We start from the raw sequence: 22,757 nt of genomic DNA on the forward strand, positions 1-22,757 counted from the left end.
CCGCTGGCCGCCCTGCCCGGGGTGACGTCAGGAGGCGCTGCTGGTGAGGTTGCGCGGCGCAGAGTCGCAGTGAGACCGCTCCTCCTGCACAGGGACGCGGACAGACGCTGGACACCGGACACGGCCGCTGGACCTCACTGCCTGCATCGTTTCAGGTAGGAGCGGCCGCCTCTACACTGTCGTGACACAAACTTTTAATTTCTGACTCTTCCTCGAAAGGCCAGATAGATGTTGGAGAATTGGTTTCTCTCCGGGGGGGGGTCTGACAGCTCGTTTTCCAAGCCGAAAAAATCTATCGGATGAGCGGCGTTTGCTGGCGTAAACAGACGCTTTACATTTGCTGCTTTATAGGAGGACTTTGCGTTTAACGTTGGCGAGAGAAACGTTTTTATTGACTTTAAAAGTCGTCTCAGCGTCTCTGTAGGAGGGGCTGCTGAAGTTAGCAGCAGCCGCCAGTCGGGTTATGCAGAGGAACTTTTCATTCACATAAAAGAAGGACCTCCGTGCAGCTGAGGCTGTGCAGACCGCTACAACCAGACTGCCCTCTGCATTATTGTAGATTGAGACAAATTCGCGCAGCATGGTCTGACCATCTGCATGCAACTAAACAGAGCCCTGGCACTGTTGTTATTGATTTTTGAAGCGAAAATGGCGCGAAGGTTTTCATATTAAACATAACGTGATGCGCTGCTTTCCTTAAACGCAAGTGCTCGAAGTGTTTTTAGTTTTTAACCTTCCTTTATTTCTCATTTCTCCTTCCCTATTTCTGTTGCTGTGGCCATCCCCCCCCCCCTCTCTCTCTCTCTCTCACTCACTCTCTCTCTCTCTCTCTCTCTCTCACACACACACACACACACACGCACACACACACACATCCCCATCTATGGGGAGTCTGCTTATCAATTAATAAGCTCACTTTGAAGGGAGATTTGCTGTGCGTCAGTGACAGCAGCTGACCAGTCAGACTGCTGTTAGTAAATCTCTCTGTGTTTACCAGCCAGCCAGCGGGCTCGGGGTTGACTGGTAGGAGGGGCCACGCAGTTTGTGACATCTGTTACGGGAGAGATGGTGGAGATTAGTTGGATATTTTTCTTATTCCTATAACATGTTGACATAACAAGTTGAGGAACAAACCTCTGCACCGCTCTCTGTGTGTTTGTGCTTTTAAACACCATGGAAAAAATAGCGCTGGCCCACCACTGCTGAGACCTGGGATGTTCAAACCATATGACCACCATGAATCATTTTTATTTGTTTTGGTAGAGAGTTCAATGGAATTTTGTTTTGCATTTCACCCTGGCTGATGGGCATATCTCTACTTGTCCACAAAATTTACGGGAAACCTCCAGATTTCCAAAGAAATGATAGCACCACTTAGATGAACAATAACGGATGTAGGTAAGACCGAGCCAAATTCAACATTTGAGAGACAAAAGAGAAACAATCGTAGGGACATTAGTTTGTCACTAGCACTTTAAGATAGACATGAGCTACACAGGTCAGAGAAAACTAGTGGATTTGTCCAGAGATATGTGTTCAAGAGCTCAATTTGATGAAGTGTTCATTAAATATTTAGACGTTTGTTTTTCTTTCATCAGCTTCAGATGTTTGTCTTTGTATGTTTGATTCTCTGTGAGTGAATGCAAACGTGCCAAAAAGTTTTAACACCACTGCACTATATTTCACAGTCAAACCAGAAACCACGTACCATTTTGTCACATTTAACTGTGGTGGTGTGTATATGTGTGTGTTTCTTCTGTCCACTGCACATCACAGGAATGGGAAACCAGTGAGTACAGCGACTCTCTCTGTGTATACCTTAAACAAGGGTGAATGCTGCATGTCACATGGTCCTGAGGGAATGTGGTTATGGTTATTGTGCACCCCCACCCCCACCCCTCGATCTCAAGCCTTTTCAGTCCTGTTGCTTCTTGAATTTTGAGCAGCTTATCTTCACCCACCGGCCAAAAGTCATGTCATCCGTGGACATGGAGGAGTTGTTTTTGGCCTTCTGATGCCTGATACCTGCATGCGTCTCTCCTCTACTCCCCCACATTTTTAAAACTTGCCCTTATCTGCCCCTGCGTGTCTTAAACTTGAACCTTATACTGCTGTTTATAGCATTTGGCTGCTTGAAAAACAGATCCCCTTGCTCAACTTTGACAATGTCTCTAAAGCTCCAGGGGCTTGAAATATGTTTTTTTTTTTTTTTTCAAATGTGATATGAAGCTGCCCCTAATATAAACCTCATCCACATGTTTGTGCCATTGGATTGAAATCCAAGTTGTGAGGGAGCTTTAGGTGCATGTTGGTAATTCCTGGGTATACAGTAGCTACCTGTAGATTTCTAAAATGAACTCAACACAAACAAGGGTTGAAGCATTCATAAAAAATGACTTTGATGTTCAGTATCACCCATTCTCAGTGCATGAATTTACATGAATCTCCATGAATCTCCATATGAGCAAGGTGAGATGCTACAAACAAGCAGTGAGTAAGAGGTGTTTTCTCCAGTTTCAGTTTCCCCTAAATGGTCTTGTGCTGTTGCAGCTATTTTTAGCCAAAAGGTGACTACTCTTTAAACACAACAACTGTGGTATCCTGCTGAAATAATGCTGGTCAGATAGTGGAGATAAGCTTAAAGCTGCAATTATTATATTTTTGTTTGTTTGTTTGTTTGTTTTGTTTTATCCATGTTGATACATCTTTTCATTGTATCAATTCATAATTTACCTTATAAAATGCCCAAAACAGTAGCACATATCCATCACAGTTTACCAGAATCTGAAGTATTCGCTGTACTAGCTTGTCACATTAGTCGAAAAGTATTTTTTTGTTTTGTCAAAGGGAAATAGAAAAAAGGAAACAAATCCTCAGCTTAAAGGGGCTAAAACCAACAAATGAATGGCATTTTTGCTTAGTAAGTGATTGATCAATGACAGTTGACATAATTATTATGAAATATTTCTGTACTGAGCAGCTTATCAGTTGGCTAACCTCAACAGAACACAGAACATGCCAGAACACACAATAATCACCCTGTTTTCACAGAAACTGTCCTGAATTCTTTTGTATGTTGACTACTTTGCCTTGACCTCCTCCAGATCATTTTTCAGTGAAAACACTGGAGGAAAAAAATCATGCCTGGTAATGGATCCTCAAATTCCACAGAAAGAGACTGGTGTCAAGTTGAAGATGTACTCAGGAATAGAGTTACAGTCGACTATGTATTGTTTGCTTGTCCCCTACAGTAGTTATCAGACTCCAGGAGCAGAGACCACAGGATAGCAGATTTGCCGGCAGAGCTTTTACACACATTTGACTGGACTTCCTCTTGCAGCTTCCCCTAAGCACATTGTTTTGCATACTGTTTTTTTATGTGTAATGTTGAGATACTTCCTTTTACCTCGGGTGCTATAAATGGCATTATAACTGCAGCAGAGGTAGTGATGTACTGGAGAATGACTCAGATATGCATTTAAATGTTGACCGCAAGCTTTGTTCATGTGCCTCTGGTTACATTGGGCAAGTTTTTATCAGGTGCAGGTAAAGTGGTAGACCCACCTCCAATCACAAATAGAGCATGGTCTAAGTACTTACCAAAATACACTGTCTGTGAATCAATAAGGCTTTACAAATCAGACAGCGCCTCCTCTATAGTCATCTGGTAGCTAATGTATTACATGTAGTAAACACTGTACCTAATCAGGTAATATCATTTTTTTCACTGCCTCTTGTGTGTGATGTGTCCTTCTAATTATTTCTTGCAGTTTTTTTGAAACTAAACATACAACACACTGCAGCCAGTCATCGAAGTGGCCGAATGATTTCCACCTTAGCTGCCACCTGCCATTAGACACTCAAGCAATGTGGACTCTCAGATACCGTAGCAGCTCCTTTGGGTTTCCATGACGACACGTATGAAGCCGACTTCTGACATTAGTGAAGGCAGCAACAGGGCCATCGCACGCATACTCGTGTTTGTGTGTGTGTGTGTGTGTTAGACATGTCACATGTGAAGAACAATCTGTGTGTGCATATGTGCACCTCAGTGCAACTGGAAGAGGCCTTGTTCTATTCACATTTATTCTGAGATAACTGAACTGCAGTGTGAAGCCTAGCCCTGTCTGTCACTTAATGCCACTCATACACACAGTTCGGCATTTAAATGAGCTGACTGTGAACTAACTGGGATATGATTAACTGTGCTATTATATTGTATTTAACAAAACAGCACGTGTGCAGTCCACAACAATATGTTACATCATCTCATATAGACAGCCTGTGAAGTTGCCAGGCAGGCAGCAGGAACAGAGGAGGAGTGAGGCATGCTGATATGAACAGGGCTATTTTAGTCCTCGAGGTCTTGAGTTATAGGCACTTTCTGGGTTTAGATGATGATAGCTGTGACAGCAGGGTCCTTTGTGATCACTCCCACTCTTGAGAGTATGGTGAGGACAAACATTTGAATGTTAACTTCTCCTGACAAATAATGAACAAGTGAGAACAGGAAGCAACCAAAGAATTAACATTGTTTGTTTCGTTTTCCAACTCTCAACAGTATCAGTGTATGTATATTGCATATGTTGGCCTATTTGATTGCAAAACTAATTTGTAGCAACTCATTTGAACTTGTACATTACACAAGTTCATTAAAGTGGCAAACACATAACTGATAAGCTGATAAATCATAGATAAACTAGCTTTGTTTTGGTTCTGTTTAACAGTGTGCTTCTTTAAACAGAAGGTCATTTTAAAGTCATAAAAACCATTGTTACACTAAAGAAAAACTTCTGTCTGCTTTTTCTTAGGAATTTGTCTTCCTGACTTGTTTGATCTGGACCCACATCCCAGTTCACAACTAGGGTTTTACGCAGCTCTGACACAGAGCACTGTACACTTGAACTCATATACGTCAACAGAGTGAACTGTAGTTTACTTATTAACCTAGTAGATATTGCCCATGACTTTTAGCCCTCTCTGCCATAAATGCCACCCTTGTTGACTATAAAGTAAAGTAGTATAAAGTGAACGTAAGACATAACTTTTATAACAAAAGAAAATAAATCTTTTGTATTTAGACCAGGTTCTCTACACTGTCTCCCATCTCCCATGTTCATTCTCCAGAGTAACAACGACACTGGATGGAGTGAATGGATAAAATGCAGCCGAGCTTGTGTTGCACATCCTTTGTCATGTGATATGTTTTGTGTGTGAAAATGGTATTTGAGAGGAAGCAGGGTTTACCACATTCTTTTGTTACTTCAGAGACATACAACTGTCTATGTAAAACATCATTGCAACTCTCAGTTTGTCAATACTGATACGTTTTTTAACGTACTCTAAAATAATAACCTGCAAGTTTGGTATGATACCTGTGAAATAAAATACTTTTAATATTATGAACATTTTTGATTTTTATGAATACAAGCTGTAGCTGTATGCAGTGGGAAAATACTCAGCCCGTCGCATACTTACTCACGAGGCTAATGCAAACCCCAGCTGTCGAACTACAAAATGAAAATAACACAACAACATAATATTGGCCACCTAGCAACCTGACCCAGGACCTGCCACTAACCAGCAATTATTGCACATGATTAATGTAAAGTAGTTTGCCTCTGTGAAAGATGCTATACAAATAAACCCTCCTTATCTTACAATGTAGGATATGTTTGATGTTTTTGGGCTGCTGTATTTCCCAGCTGCCGTCATGTATTGCATACGTGTCAACACAAATGAGAAATACCATTAGGAACCCACTGTTAATAATCCATTAAAGATTTTATTGATATTATTGACTGCAGGTGGGCAGATGGAGGCTGTTAAAGTGTTGGTATTAATGAGCATTTCCTCCTTATGCTCTTTTTCCTCACTAGTATTGTTTCTGACCGTAACAACAAGAAGATGCCACTGGGTGACGATTGCCATGCTTGGAAAAAGAAGACCACAGATGTGAAGGAGAAGTATGACTTCAAAGAGATCTTGGGAACGTAAGTGTGTCAGTGCCAGCGGCAAAAAAAACCCTTGTGTTTCAGCTTTGCATGATGGCTTTTTCACACTCTGGGAAACATCGCCACAATTTGAATAAAGGGGGTGTGTTTTTCCATATTTAATGATGCATTTAATGTGTCTTTGTTAAATGTTCTCTCAGATGGACGAAAGACAGAACATTTGCATTTGTTTTGTTTCTGATCCCAGTGCTTTTGTATTGAGTTGAATGTTTTAAATGATTATGCAAGTATTTGGGTGGATAATTATTGCTGCTGAGTGACTGGATATCTCCGTTTGGTGAGGAATGATTGGCCATGTGCATCTGGCCTCCTGACAAGGTCCTGGTGTATTTTGTAAATGTGTCAGTGTTGGAAATATATTTATGATGAGACTGCTACTGACTCTAATTTTTTTTTCAGACCACTTGTTACAATATTAAGACAAATACTGAAAGACTTCTACAAAATCTCCTTCTTTAAAAGCAGTTTAAGCCACAATATTTTAAACCATTAACACAGTCTCTCCGTTCTGGTAAACCATTTCCTCCGGATTCCACATTTATAGGGAAATAATTTTAGATGAGGAGCCGTCCTGAGCATCATTACAGATAGTGTTACATTTTTCTTAGGCAAAACTCCACCATTTCTCTAACATTATTTCTCTGGGTAATTTGGGAGTGGTCAGTGAATGCAGTCATTAACCTTGCAGTACATTTTCAGTAATAAAATAGCAACACAATATTTTCTTGCGAAGCTTATAATGTTCACTTTTGTTGACACTGTGTCATCAGGACAGTGCTGATTTACCTATGTGGCACAGTGTCAACAAACCAGGCACAAAGCATTACATTGAGAGGATAATACTCTGCTCCCTGCATGTAGACAGGACATTAGAACTGCCTCTTAAGGAAATGCTGTTCACAGTGAAGCAGCACCACTAAATATAAAGCCTCATAAATTAACATGGCGTTGAGTCAACACCTCTGGACTTAATAAACTGTTAACTCTCAAGGATAATGTGCAAAGACACAATTAACTACACCTAACAAATCACCAGTAATATGTAAAGCTACACTGACCAAAATAACGGCATCACTGTGAAATGTTTTACAATACTAAACCTAAACCCAAGTGATGTTGTTGCTAACTTGAATGCAAAAAATTCGGTATTCTATCTCCATTTTTCTTCATTTCCAACACCTTTAGTGAGATTTTTGTGATTTTTGGCATTAAATCCCGATCTTGGATTGTGGCTTCTGTCTTTCAATGTCTGTGTAGTTGACATTGGGTAAGAGAATGGTCCTGTGTTTAACTGTAAGGCATGAGTTTTATTTTTATTTTGAGTTTTTTTGCAGGGTAAGTCTTAATGTACACTTCTGTCAGCACATTGGGATATAGCTCAATATAGTAATCCATTAAGGGGCATCTGTAGTTGTATCCAGTCTTGGGTTTATATTGGGACTCGTGCTGGTCATATCGCTCCTTTTTAGGTTTGCAGACGCACTTTTGTTCTACAGTAGGGCCACATGTTTATTATTTCTTTATTATTTTGTACTTGGACCGGCATGGGTCCATGTGTTGTTGAGTAATTCATGTTAATCAAACGGTTTCAGCGTTGAATTGGTCATAAATGAAAAAGTGATTAGAATGACCATGTGAGACAGTGTTTGCCTCATTGCAGTACTTTGGCAGGTAAATACCATATCAACAGTTCAGAGAAGAGCATTACTGCAGAATACTGTTGTGGTATTTTGCCCTGACTCTTGTGTGCCGTTCTGCTTTTCTTGGTGCCATGGAATTTCTCTTGAACCTCTTAAGTTTTGAGGACTGTGTGTGTGTGTGTGTGTGTGTGTGTGTGTGTGTGTGTGTGTGTGTGTGTGTGTGTTATCCATTCATCTCCATGTGTGGAGTGAATGTTTTCATTCTTACTGCTTGTCATCTGTAGAACCTTAACTAATACCCTGCATCTCCCAAGCCCGGCAGTCTATGCTGTATTTATCTAAGTGAGTAGGAACATCATTCTGTTCTATACAGTACACTTGTCTAAATCCAAATGTAATTTGGCACTCACAACAACAGAGCATATTCCATCAATAAGACAGGAGCATTTCTGTCCTTCTGACTTCCTTCTGGGGTTGACTTGGTCCTCCTGTCAAAATGGTCCTGTTGTCCATCCCTCAGGGAAACGTTTGCCCACTTTTCCCAAATTGGCAGAGGCAATTTGGATCCCAGTTTGTTGTCAAAGAACAAATTGTTCTGAGAGTGCACAGGAGTTAAATATCACTTTTAATCCTGCTTCTCTTTGTTTTATGATTTGTAATCATGAATGGAGACTGTCATACGACAGGATGTTTATCCAAGGTGTCTCACTTGAAGCACCTTTTACATACACTCACATCCTTGTTAGTCTAGGATTAAGGTATGTGAACACTAACTAAATCCAAGATGAAACCTAAGCTTGTTTTGAGCCTTACCACGCCTCTTTAGCCACTGATGCATAGAGGGTAGAAAATATTGTGAGCACTTAACGAAAAAGGCCTAAAATCTGATGCAGCTTAATCACAGTTACAAACATTGCTACAAAAATCAAAAAAGAGCAGTAAAGGCCAAATAATCTGTGCCTAAATTACAGGATCATAATTCAAAAATATATAATTACTGTATTTCTGATTTAAGGGGAACAGACTCAACATTAATGGCAGCGTATACCTAAACACATGTACATAGACAAAGTAGAATATTTTTTACACGCAGGTAAATACAGGAATATCACATCAAATTGAAGTTGAAATAGTGTGTAAGCGCGTCTGATGGGTACATACATGAAAATGCTCTCCCATCCTTTCAACCCTGTCACCGTCATCCCTCCAGTTCCCCACCTGCCCCCGTTTGATGCTGAGCTTGTTTATGGAGAAATCACCAGCTCACCACATCACTCAGCTGCGTGCCACATTCGTTTGCCATTGCTGGATTGTTGTCTTGGTAACAACAGGAGACACTTTCCATAATGGACTCAAACAGTCACTATGGAAACAAAGTTTTTGATTTGCTATTAATAATCCACCACCGGGTGCATATGTGTGCATTGTGCAAGAGATAAACTCGCTCTCTCTTTACAGAAAAAAAAAACACTGTAAAAAATAAATAAATAAATAAAATGACACACATACACACTTTTGTCTATGCATGTGCTCCTGTGTCTGCAGCCTCCCTCACTGATGTTTTGATCATGAAGTACTGTAGATGATACAAATTGCCTCATAACTGAATCAAATTTTCATAATGTCTAAAACAGTACTTCAGCACCAATCTACCTGTCCTGAAGTAACAAAAGGTTGATTTATTTAATACAGAATAATGTGCAGTATACTTGAAAATATCACAAAAAAGATTGAGCATATTCAAATTTCTTATATGACTCATCACTTACTGGCCTCTGCAGACAAAGTATAATATTGGTTTTCTTGTTTAAACATTTATACATTACAGTGTTTTCAGCGCATGTTAACATAATATGAAAAGCACACCACCACAAACAAACAGTTCTTACATTTGATTATTTCTTTCAGATGTCTGTCGCCAGTAACACAAATATCAGTGATGGGGGTGTTTTAAGTTGCATACCAGTGGCATGTGAATCCCCAGCTGTAGCCATGTTTTTGTAATTAAACCAGATGGGGATTAATAATGCAGAAACGGGCAACAGCACTTTCACTACAATCAGCTCAAATCCTCTCTCGCCTTCCTTCTTTTCTCATTTCTGTTACTTATGTTAATCTACCCTGCCCCTCTCTCTCTCTCACGCATTCTCTCTGTGTTTGTGTATGTGTTTGTCCAACCCAGCCCACCCACTGTCAAAAAACCCAACTACATTTTGGCTCCCCATCCCTGTCACCTGCTCTCTGACTGTTTCCTGGCATCACACTGTGTTCACTGTGGAACGGGGATTCCAGTCTGTCTTGCCGCCCTTTGATTTTCAGCTGAAATTAAAGCTTTCTTTATAGAGGGATACACAATTAAGAACACGCAGCTAAATGTCAGACTGAACCACTGATCCTCTTCAGGGTTATTGTCAATAAGACATGGTGTGCAGTCAAACAACAATCAGTGAAATTTTTGGTAGCATGAAAAACAATTTTCTGCAACACCAAAATCAGGATAAAAAAAAAAAGACAAAAAAAAGCACTTTTTATAGCATGGTATGCACACGCACACGCACACACACACACACACACACACACACACACACACACACACACACACACACAGACAAAACTCGTCCAGATCATTTTGGCTTCCCTGGTGACTCCCTTGGCTTTAGTTCAAATACTGACTTACCCTGCACACTCCAACATATGGTGTTCAGTATGTCATCATTCAAACCTGGCTGGTTATAGCTTCACAGGTCATGTATTTGGAAAATTGTATAAGCGTCTGTATAAATGTTGTGACTCTGTTAAATGGCAACACAAACTATCTTAGCCTCCATTCTGTCCTATTGCACATTTACTTTAATTTTCCATTATGAATAACTACCAGCTCAGAGGTATGTGACAGATGTGGTCAACATGAATAGTATTCTGAATCTGTATGTCCTGTTACACTGAGTGAGTTCTAAATCCAGTACAGGAAAAGTAAATCTGCATCCAATATCAGTGGAGGTTTAGTTTGAATATGTTTCTCTGTGTCTCAAAATATGATTATGTGCAAACTCTTATTTGTTTACATTTAAATCTGAATCCCACACTTTTAGCCTTCATTGGTGTTGTTCAGAGGTCGATATTTTTACTTTAAATGCCGGGAAACAGCTCTGTTTTTTTTCTTGGTTTTTTTTCACTGTTCCCACACTCAGCTGCCGGCTTCAACATTTCTCTACTGATGACAAACTGCACAAATGGGCCATGTTGCCTTGTCTGACATTTAAATGGCTGGGCATGTTGTCATGTCACGAGAACTTGAGGGAAATTCTCTTCTTCATTTTCAGCCCAGAATACATTGCAAAATATACAGGGGGATGGAGCAACAAGGGAAAGAGTAGGGGAGCGTGGCATAATCATTTAAAATCATTCGGGCTGATGGACTGGCCCAGTCGACTGGCTCTGTCAATGTCGAATGGTGACCCAGTAGCCCATGCCTTCTCTGGTCATATGATCAGCTATTGACCACAATTGATTTGGGAAGAATCGTGTGTGTGTGTGTGTGTGTGTGTGTGTGTGTGTGTGTGTGTGTGTGTGTGTGAGAAAGGGTTCATAACAACAACACTTGTTTTGGTAAAATACTTTTGTAACTGACAGCACAAAGTTTTTGTCTGTTTCTGTGTTGTTTTTTTTGATTGCCTTTGCCTCCCATCTCTCTCTCCACCTCTCTGAAGAACACATAGAACCCATTCATCGCACATCTCTTTCTCCAAAGCAAGGAGCCCTCTCGCCCTCTTGGCTGTTGTGCCTCAGGACTTCAGAGTCAGCTTATCCTCCTCACTACCTGTTTATCCCTATTCAGTGGATAAAAGACCACATTGATGAAATACCAGTGGATTTAGTGCTTGATGTTTTCCATTAGACAAGTATCCTCAGGCTGTATTTGAAAAGGTGCTTTCTTATTGATGCTTTAAAAGTGTCATAGTTGCAGATGGTTCACATTTACACCCAGAATCCGCACAGATTTTCGTTGTTTTACGATACAGAAATTGTAGACTGGGCTGGGGCGCAATCTGGTAATCAAAAGACGAGCGTTTTGCTCCACTTGCTCCCTCTCACTCATGGCTCTTTGCTACATTACACGGGTTTTAACACTGATTTGCCACTCTGTCTGAGGGCTCTCTGCATCTGAGTGGAAAGGTTCAATAACTCCACACTCACTGGAGTGTGTGTGTGTGTGTGTGTGTGTGTGTGTGTGTGTGTGTGTGTGTGTGTGTGTGTGTGTGTGTGTGCGCGCGCGTGCGCGTGCGCGTGCGTGCGTGCGTGCGTGCGTGCGTGCGTGCGTGCGTGCGTGTCAGCATGCGCAAGTGTTGGTGTGTGCACTTGTACTTACAGATGCATTTTGAAGGACTATAGTTTGTGTGAGGCTTTGACTCTGCCCTAGTGTCAAATGCACTTGAATTGAATTATGACATGAATGGTTATTAATAGACACAATGGAAAAGATCTTATAAATGTTCCAGTGTTGTGAAAGTTTATTGACGGTGTGGGACACACCTCCATGTTATATACTGTATGTATATCACATGAAAGCAGTGAGATGTTAGATGTCACAGTTACTAAACTGAGGTGCAAGACACAGTAGCATTTGCAGTGAATCACATTATCTCAGATATTTAAAGGAGCATTGTAATAAATTTAATGCACCTGGGTCTATTTGACCTCATTTTACATTTGACTTTATTAAAACCAGCATATTGCACAATCTCCAAGTGTGCGGGGTCACCGGAGGGGATAAACACAAATTATCCTACTTGTTAAATGTTGAAGATACAACCTTTTACTGGAAACTCAAGTCGAACAGGTTTTTAGGAATGTGCTGAAAGTTTTACAAGAACCTCTTACATTCACAACTTAGTTATTTATTGTGCCTTATTTTTTAATTAATTTTAAGCAGTTATTGTGTTATTATTGCCTGATACCACTAAGATAAACCACATTACTTTAGATAATGCCTCTGAATTTGCCTGCTTTCTTTGCTGTCTATCTTCCTGGTTTCCACATAGTGAGCCTGTGGCCACCCATCTCGCTGTCACCATGCTTTAATATCAGCATGCAGTTCAAAAATTTAGTTGAGGTACAGACACAGTGAGGAGCCCAGAAATGGAGCCTGAAGGAAATTCAGTGCAGACTGACTTTTTTGGACACTATTTTTGTTGCACCTTCATAATTCAGTGTTTGCATTCTGAGTGAGAATCAAATGAATTCAAAATGATGATTAAATAGTTCAGACAAAAGGAAACAGCCACCTTTATGAACCAGATGAGTCTCCCAGCATGAGAGCTGTCCCACCTCATTTATTTTTTATGTGTCTCTCGCTCTGTGCTTCTCTTTTCTGCCTCTGTCCTAACTCTCCCTCTATACTTTATCATATTTATCCCATTGCCTTCCTGTGATTTCTCATCACAGTCTCAGTTGTTTTCATCTTCTACTAATCATGCGTTTCTCTTCGAGCATGTCCCACATGTATAACACTGCAATGGCCTTTCAACAGTTCTATAAAATTACTTTTTCCTTGCTTAGCTTTTCATTGTGTCCAAGCTGTAGGATGAGAAAGAACTAAGATGTCCTGTCAACGAAGGGGAGGACACACAGTGCCCTGCTCCTGTACTGTACCTGAAAGCACAGGACAACATGTTACTGTGTCTACCCTTGTAATTCTGTCTCAGCCACTGATAAGACCATACAGGAGTTATGAGTAAAGCTTGTTGCACGCTGCTGTGTCTCGTTGTCTTCATCTGTCTTCTCGTGTCTTCTCTCTCTTCTCTTTGATTCAGTGCACTGACTTGTGCTCAAAAAGTTTGCAGACACCTGCTGGTCATCTTTTAAGCTTTAAATTGTCAAGAATAACAAGACACATTCCAGAAATAACAATGAAGAGAGCTACTGATTCATACTGAGACTCAATGCACATTCACTCCAGTGTCAGGCTGAAGAGTTTAACCGTTCTTTTGGAAAAAGACAACTGATTCCAGGTCTGACCCTTTCCAAGTCCCACCCAATCCTGAAAATCCATCCCTGCTTATGGCACCCTCAGCCCTTCAGCCCTGTCCTGACCTAATTCGTCTCAGCACAGCACAGCTCAGCATGGCATAGCCTGCAGTTCCTGGAATATACGCGCACACACACAGACACACACAAGCACACATATATGCCCACTGTCTGGCCCAGTTATGCATCTCCATCTGCACACAGCAATATATCCCCCCCTAACAATTTTAAATACACTTGCGGGTTTATCATGTACATCTTCCCACAGTCTTTCTCCATTGTTATAATCCCTTATTGCCCATGTTCTCAACACGACAAGCTGTCTACATATCAGCAAGCTGGCTTGAAAAGACTTTCCCTGTGCTTTTTATCTCTGGTCCCAGAAATCCTTTGGGAAGCATGTTCTTTACTTTGCAGCTTAATTACAATCCACTATACAATTTGGTGTGGGGGTTTTGTCTTTTTTAAGTGCATGTTTCACAGGAATCCCTTTCAATATGTAGACTTAACACAGAGGAAAGATGGATCTGTTCCTCTCTTACATGGAGAATAAAGCACTTAAATTGCATTAACTGAGCTTAGGCCACTAGATGGTTAATTCGTTAGCAGACTTCACATTGTCATTATCCTTCCATTCATCGTATCTGAGGCCATCTAACAAATTTAAGTCGAATGTTCCCACCGATTCCTGAGTAAATATTCTTGTAAGTTTCACTAGCTAGATGTTTGATATTCTTAAGTAGCACAATGAAATGTGAAAATGTGTTTTGTTGGTGGCTCATATGTAAATTGAGATTGAAACACATTCAGATTTACAGATGGACAGATATGTTTGTGAAGTGGGTTGGGGACGATGTAGCTGTTCACTTTTCTTGATATGGTCAAGAAATCTCCTCTTGGTGAGCAATAGTGTGGAGTGCACTGAGGTCTTCAGCCAAAGGAAAGAATAACTGGCAGTGAGTCAAACATCCCAGCACCATGGCAACACTTCACATATTAAAGGATTATTAAGATGAAAGTGAATAAAACACAATGATACAAGTAGATTAGATTTGTTGTCTGTTATAAGTAAAGTAAATGAATCCCTTTATTACAGTTGTGATATTTGAGGTATAATGATACATGTATTCATTCTGAACCATTTTCAGTTCAATATGCAACAAAAGTAATCATCAGCAATAATCAATATACAAGGACACAGGCTTCAAACATGCTCAAAGTGAATCAGCATCAGTGTGATGTTACCTCATTAGCACGCAGGTTTATAGATTAATTAAATCGATGCTGACAAATTGTGTTTTTTTTAGTTCTTACTGACCAAACACAAATGTCTGATGGTTTAATTCGTTTAAGTTTAATATTAGAATAATGGCCAACATGCCACTGTATAATGTTATATTTTCCTAAATAAATAAAAAGAAATTGAATTCATTGTTTTTCATTTACTGTACAAAAACTCCAAAACAACAGGACACACATTAAAAATGAAACTAAGTAAATGTTTTGAAATTACTTTAAATAAGTGTTAAGTTAGATTATCTTAAACTTGCATTTTTTGATTATCTTTTCTCTTGGGGCAACACAACAAGCTATAAACATAATATTGACATATTGTCACTTCATAAAGCTGACATGGTGATCATGTTGGCAAACATTTGCTCGTTTAAATATCCAACAGACACAGAGGAACATTAACAGTCATTAAGATTCTTGTTTCTGGCCGCCTGACGAATGTAAGCCCAATATTTACTCTTTTATCGCTGTTTTTGGTTTACACCAGTTCCTGAGGGAAATATCCACATATACTCCAGCTAGTACCTAATTTTGTCTTTGTCTCCAGCAAGAACCTAACTTTGTCTGTCTGTCATTTGGTGCTGGGCAGGTAGCATACAGTGAGTTTTGGAGCTTGTCCACAGTAAACAGCAGTTTGCTATGCCTGGGAAGTGTGCTGATGAGAGCCGTGAGAGTGAACTAACACAGTAAAGTTGCAGCTGTAAGACTGAAACAGTGAGCTCAAAAACACTAAAATGCTCTGTAGAGCTGAGGTTTATTGGTTGAGTCGGGTTTATAATTATATGTAGCTTTAACACGACTAGCACCCCCTTTCACATTACGCATAGTCATTTGGTCCGTTGGTAATATAAAAATGTTGATTAGCAGCTTTAAGATTGTAATCTCTAACAACACTATACGGGCTGAATCCAGCTTGTATAGTGCATGTTCATACTAAGCTGTTACACAATGGATGAGTTTCCAGATAAAGAAACTGATTATGGTTTGGTTGAGCAGATCCTCATGTTTCAGGGGCTCACAGAGTAAAGATGGTCTGTTTATGTTTCAGGGCCAGTATCACAGTTGGGTATCTCCCAGCTCTGATTGGACCAGATGGTCCTTCCCTATGTCTCTCTGTCCTTTCCACAGTTACTATTTTGTCATCTATTTACATACCTTCTTGACCAATTTCTCAGCAAGACAGAGAAAATTTAGTTGGAGTTTGAGAAATGTGGGATTTATAGGAACAAAAAATATATAGCCAAGGAAGGGTTGCACTCTCAGAACACCACACCATATGAGAAATGCTGCCTTGTTTTTTTTTTTTTTTTTAAATATGTGCTTGCATTTGAGTTTTTTTTAACACAGCATGTAGATATCTGCACTGGCACAGACACTTTTGTAACACACCAGATGGTAAAAACAAACAAAAAATGAGTGTCTCAGTGATAGTTAACAATATGTTTATGGTAGGGGTGCAATGGATCACAAACCTTACATAAATGAAATGGCCTTAAATGAAAACAACATTCAAGATGTCCAGTATTCAAATAAAAATGTTCTTTGCGCCAGATTTGTTCCTGTGTGACTCTGCGGCGATGTAGTGAGCAGTCACTATTATAATGAAACTTCACAATCAGTTCACGGTTCAAATGCGTGCAGAACTGTGGAGGATGGTCCATATGCATCATGGATTAAATATGGTCCGTTACAGCCCTAGTTTTTGGTCTTTTTTTTGTCATTGGAATTAATTAGATCTGGCTAGTTTTGTATGTCCAGTTAACCACAGCCTGTTTGCATTTATGTCATGTGCCTGTGTTTCTGTTGTATGGGAGTGAGCACAAAAGAAGGCATGACGTCCTGCAAGATCCTAATTCCTTGGTTTTAAATTCAAGTGAAGCATCATGGGATACACACATGAATAGTGTGCTTGCAGCGACTGAAACTGAGCAAGCTTCTTACTCAGAGACAGAAACTGGTTCACAGTCTTTGGATACAGATTTTGTACACAACAGCACAATGTTGATCACTAAAATACCAGCTGTTTCATTTGTATGTAAATATTTACCCTCTTTGAGGCGTCACACATTTAAATTTTGGTAGTGCGTGTCCACAGTATATTTAAACTCTTGTGTAAAGTATTTGCAGAGTAAGTTTCTGAGAACACACCCGACTGTTTGGATAGTTGCAGTGAGCGTGACTTTATTGGGGGTTTAGTAGCTAATAACTGTGCAGTGATACTGTGTGTATGTGTGCGTGTACATCCTCTTCCTGGACACAGGTCCCATGGTGGTGATAAGAATGTCCTGTTAGGAACAGGAACAGCTCAGTAAACAGAGTTGTTTACTCTATAATCCATCTGAAACCTTTGCTAGGATTTAGCTTTCAGCAAACTCATCACACTACTCAAATATGCAGTTTATGATACACAATTATATACTCTTTCATATTTCTGTCAGTGGCAGAGCAAAATTGACTTTTAATGTCTTTTTCTCCACTGGAACATATGTGCTGCCTTTCTTTCTAATTTTCAGGGATAATGTGTTCCCTTTGGCGAGCAGTTTTGTAGAGATATCAAGTAATACATTTGCATGAAAGCTATTGAACAGGTTATGGCACTAATCGGTTACTTTATATCTATCTAACTGCTGTATACATACATTTCATGCATTGCCTATAGTAGAGGCATTTCTACAGCGCAGTCTATAGAAAGGCATTTAGATGAGTGAGCCTATGCTGGTGACAGAGGACACGGATTAAGTGTGGAACCATGTTCTTCACCAGGACTATTTCCTCATGTAAACATTTCAACAATGTGTTTGGAACATCTCAGCATTTTTATCAAACATGAAACTGACCATTATTCTCCTCATGTCCATCCTCATGTCCAATCTTTCTAATCTCAGGATTTATCACTTAGCAATAAGCAATTGTCATTGACAGCAGAACTAAGTAGATTATTTATTTTATTATTATCATCATCATTAGGTTTCTGATACCTGCAGTATCTGATCCAGCTGATGGGCTAAGAGTTGGGGTTTGTGTGGAGCTGAGACTTCGGTGAATGTTTGTGGCAAGCATACGCTCACCCACCTGTCACTCTTAATAAACACTTAATACAATCTTAATACAATTTAAATGGCTGAGTTATATAACCCCGTACAGTTGTCATGAAGAGGGAAATTAGCTATAGAGACCAAAACCGTTTTTTGTACTTTGCTGTAAATGTTTATTTCGTTTATAACTGTAAAATTGGGCATTTTAACATGGGTGTCTATGGGGATTGATTCACTTTTGGAGCCAGGCTCAAGTGGCATTTCTTTGGCACTTCCATGTTGGCTTATATATTAAGCGGTTGGAGCTTGGTTATGACCTGTATCTTATGGTGGCTAATGTAAGATGTAAGGTCGATTATGCTGCTGTTACACCACATCTTAGCATAGACCGTTAGTGTGTGATTGCCAAATGGCACGCTAATGGTGAACATTCAAAACAGCATCCCCTGTTCAACAAAGGTTATACAGTCTCACTTCAAAGGTATTGTGTTAGAGAGCAAAAAGGAAATCACTTCTGGAACTTCATGAAAACAATGTCCAGTGTCATTTGGTGACAGGGAGTCAGGGCTAAAAGGTTTCTGTTTTTGTCAAATAATGTTCTGTAAGCTCTCTGTCTGCTGTACACCTGAACTAGTTGTTTCACTTCATTAAAGTACAAACAATGGTGTGCCAGAGGTTCACCAAACTTCATCACTTTACATTCCTTTTAACCAGAGAGGTAGTCTCATTGGATCTCACACTTATGTACTTTAAATCTTTATCTTAAACAGTTCATATGGGGAAAATTTGATATAGACGTGTGACACTGGTAGCGGTTAGCTTACTAAAATAATGAACAGCTAGGCAGACGATGCATAGTCAAAGACACATTAGTGTTCTCAGATTTTCTCAATGTTTGTATGAACCACTGTTTGACACCTCCCCAGAGCCCCTTGGCCTGTCAGTGGGTGCATGGAGAATGTCTGCTAAATCCTCCAGATGCTTCAGAGGAATTCGCAGCTCTGACAACCTCCTCCACACAGCTGGATTCCTGCCAAGGCTAATGGCCTTTCTGTGGCAGTTTTACTTTCTTGTTGAGATGTGACCATAAGGTCTCACTTCCAGGATAATTGTTAGTTTGATCAGACAATGGGTTCAGGTTGGAGGTTAATAACACCAGAGAAGCCGTATGTAGGTCACTCTGGATTAAGTATTGAACCAGAGATTAAATATACTTTTTGAATATTATAAATTAGAATATCAAGTGGGAATATCAAAATATATCAACTGTTGCTTTTGCTATATCCACAATTTGTTGTATGTGCTATCCTATGACACCTTTCACACAAGGCTTCTCCATGTTGGGCTTGGAACCCCAGATCCCTTGGTTATCTTTTAAATAAAAAGAGTATGCTCTTAAAGATAGAATATACTTATACAGTACCATAACACTTTAAGAAACACAAGTATTTGATAGAGCAAAATGTACAAATTCACTGAAATCTCTTGAGTTGTATGCATGAAACAAACAAATACACTTTAGTTAATTTGTCGCAGCAACTCTTAAAGAAACAAAATAGAAGGAAAACTTAAGCCTATAAGTGAACCAAGAAATATGTTTGTGTGCATCATGTTATTTCACTTGCTCTATCTTGATAGAAAACATGCTTATTTTCCTGTTAAAGCACCCAGAGGCTCTGGGAGAAGAGAACATTTTCCAGTTCTTGGCTGTTTAACACAGTTGTAGAATAAATATAATTTGCATTTGAGCAGTCAAACATACTGTGGACCAAAACATGAATAATGTTCCAGTTTTCAGAACCACATATTATAGTTGAAGAGATAACAAAATAAAACAGAAGACATCTGAATTCTTTCAAATTAGCAGTAGTGAGTAGATTTTATTTTTTCCATTTGCCCGGGTTTATCTGCTTTCACCATGCCATGCTGAGCCAAGCCGTGATGACATGTGTTTCCTCTACAGCCTCACAGCAGGGCATAGCCACACTGGTAGCAAGGTTGACCACAGTCTCCTCCCCTTACCTATGTCTTCAGCAGCTGGCTTTGTGTGTATCTGTGCAGGAGACTAGAGTCAAACTGAAAAATACGTCCACCTGAATCTCTGTGGTTCTGAGTTTAGTTTCGTTGTTGTTTGTACTTTGAGATATCAGCAGTATTTTACTGAATACTCATCACTATCGGCTGTTTTTATTACTGCCTTAAGTTTCTGCTCAGGCAAACTGAACCTTTCCTGCTGTCGTTGCTTCACATTAAAAGCTGGTGAACCCATGAGACACTTTTATTGTGAAGAACTTCATTAGCGGTGCCATTCTTAATTAAAACAGATCTAATCAACAAGATATGGACGTATTCTGTGCTATTTGGTCAGGAGATCAGCTTTAAATGTTGAAGGGAGGAAGAGCACAAACAGTAAAAGCCACAGAGAGCTGAAAAGGGCTGTGATCAGCACACCTCCAACATGCCATCAGTCACCACAGACACTGGCAGTCCTTCCTTTTTAGTTGACGATAATGTATCTGCAAACCTAGTGACTGGATGGTTGTGGTTCCTCTCTGCCCACACATACAGCTGTCTGTGACCACAGAGATAGTGCATGGCACAAACTGACAGCTGACAGGCCCCACACTCCCCACACACACACAAGGATACATACACAGTAGATACAGCGTACACATACAAACACACACTTTTGTCTAAATGCCATTAGAGTTTGCAAAAGTGCACAAGCAGGTATTGATGTTAATGTTTGATTTAGGTTTTTAAACATTCCTTCAACTTTAGTGCCACATGTTTTAAAGAGACAGACTGTGGTGATACTGCCAACATGTATTGCCGTATGTATGCAGACCTGTTTGATTAGATAATGGCCTGTTCCAAAACAAACATGCCTTCGTTCACCATGAGTTGATGTAGAAAGAAAGAAAAGAAAGAAAAAAGATTCAAGGAAGTATGAGTGAGATCTGATACCCAAACGTCCCTGTAAAAATGCAGCTGCATTCATGAAAGAAAAAGTAAAAAAAACCCTTTACCTACATCCTTGTTATGTTCACTGTCTCGCTTAATGCAGGAATCAGGAGCTTGATTGTCTGGTATGTAACAATAGTTGAGTTGTGTTGTGTATCATTCCAGTGCAACACATTTGAATTACAAAGGTTGTACTGTAAATAAATAAACTTGAGAACATTTTTATTGGCCATGAATTTGGTACCTGCTCAGTCTGGAAGAGGTAGTTTATTCACGCAGTCAGGAGGATGGGAGTTCATGGATTCATTTTAGCTGCATGTTAAATAGTAACTTTATTTTCATAAACTTGATTGTGATGTTGTGTTCACATCATTATCTCAGTTATGTCCAACTTATAAATAGCTCAGATTTATCCATCTTGGTGCTTGATATGGAAGTGTCTGAAAAAGAAAACAAATGTGGATGCCTCACATCAGCCAGTTCACAGTATTTTTAATCCTCACATGGACTACACTGCAATCACACAACCGTCTTTAGTGGTGTGGTGCCATGAACGCTTACAAGTCATAAACACGAGAATCTTTCCCATCTCTACAATCTATGACCTGAATGTAGCATAAGGTTCTGTTTGTGGGATACACAGATGTTTAGCATCGGGGCTCATTACTGCAATGCCTATATACAGTATACACTTGAGTGGTCCTTCATTCTCTGTTTGCCTTGTATGCCTCAAGGGTCTATGCCCAAAAGTGGATGTAATAAAATAGAGCAATTAGATCTCAGTGTGTGGAAGCTCTTCCATTTGTTTATTGAAGTAGTAGTGAAATATTGCCAAACATACGGTGGAATAATATCCATACACATCAAAATTATATCTCATCATAGTCTTAAGCAGTTGTACGTTTACGTGAAGGTGAATTCTCCATTTCCAGTTCATCTCCAAGGACTTTCATACATGTAATAAATCTGAGACTGCTCCTGCTGTAGACCTTATTTACCATTTCACAAAGAGTTGTTCACACTGAAACATTAAACAGTAAGAAGGTAGAAGGTGTGATGTTGAATGCAGTTTGGACTCAAAAGCAGAACTCGGAGACATGAAGGTAAAAAGTTCAAAAACAAACTTATAGTAAACATGAAAAGGTGAAGACGTCAGGAGTTAAGCTAGAATGGACAATGGAGCAAGGCAGGCAGAGAAGTCAGGGGCCAGGACGAGATAGATGAAGCAAGGCAGGCAGTCGAACAGGATATAACTGGACCGGCAGATGGCTGAGGAGCTGGGTGAGGCTGACAGGACCTAAGGCAGAAGCACAGTTCAATTTGAAGCAAATATGAGGAAACTAAAGTTACAAGAGGATCACTTTATTACTGGATGAGCTTCAGGTATGTGGGAAGATTGAGAGCAGGAGGAAGACCACATCGCTACGCCCAGCAGACACGCACATAGGGAGCGAGGGGAAGGCACAGCCTCACCATGATAGGGGTCCTCTGTAGCAGGAATAGGCCCGAGCCTAGGAGGCAGTTATGCTGCTTTACCTCTTACAGCAGTATTTCTTTCACAGTTTACTCACACTTCACTGAAGCAGTTTTCCTGTTGCGAGTCAGGAATCCCATATAGTAACTGTGCAGCTTTGGATCTGAGTCAAAAATCTCTGGACATCTGCCAGAACGCCAGCGCTTATAAGAAATGTCTGTCTCTACTTTTAAATGGGTCATGGGAAAATGCTTAAGTTCTTGAACTACTTTGAGATCGGTTGCTTTACTTCTTTTTTCATTATTGATTT

The 22,757-nt window shown here is 39.9% G+C and overlaps 1 protein-coding gene across 1 annotated transcript in view; it reads left to right on the forward strand.

The window, feature by feature from the left end:
* camk1b (calcium/calmodulin-dependent protein kinase Ib) overlaps positions 1-22,757 on the forward strand; it is a 36,052-nt gene continuing 13,295 nt past the window's right edge. Inside the window, exons 1-2 of the mRNA XM_071493913.1 lie at positions 1-155; positions 5,880-5,993. Of these exons, the coding sequence (XP_071350014.1) occupies positions 5,908-5,993 (86 nt within the window). The 5' untranslated portion in view covers positions 1-155; positions 5,880-5,907. The remainder of the gene's footprint in view (positions 156-5,879; positions 5,994-22,757) is intronic.

This window comes from Trachinotus anak, unplaced genomic scaffold (genome assembly GCF_046630095.1).
Source record: "Trachinotus anak isolate AG129_WGS33_773 ecotype Australia unplaced genomic scaffold, CSIRO_AGI_Tana_v1 ptg000013l, whole genome shotgun sequence".
NCBI lineage: Eukaryota > Metazoa > Chordata > Actinopteri > Carangiformes > Carangidae > Trachinotus > Trachinotus anak.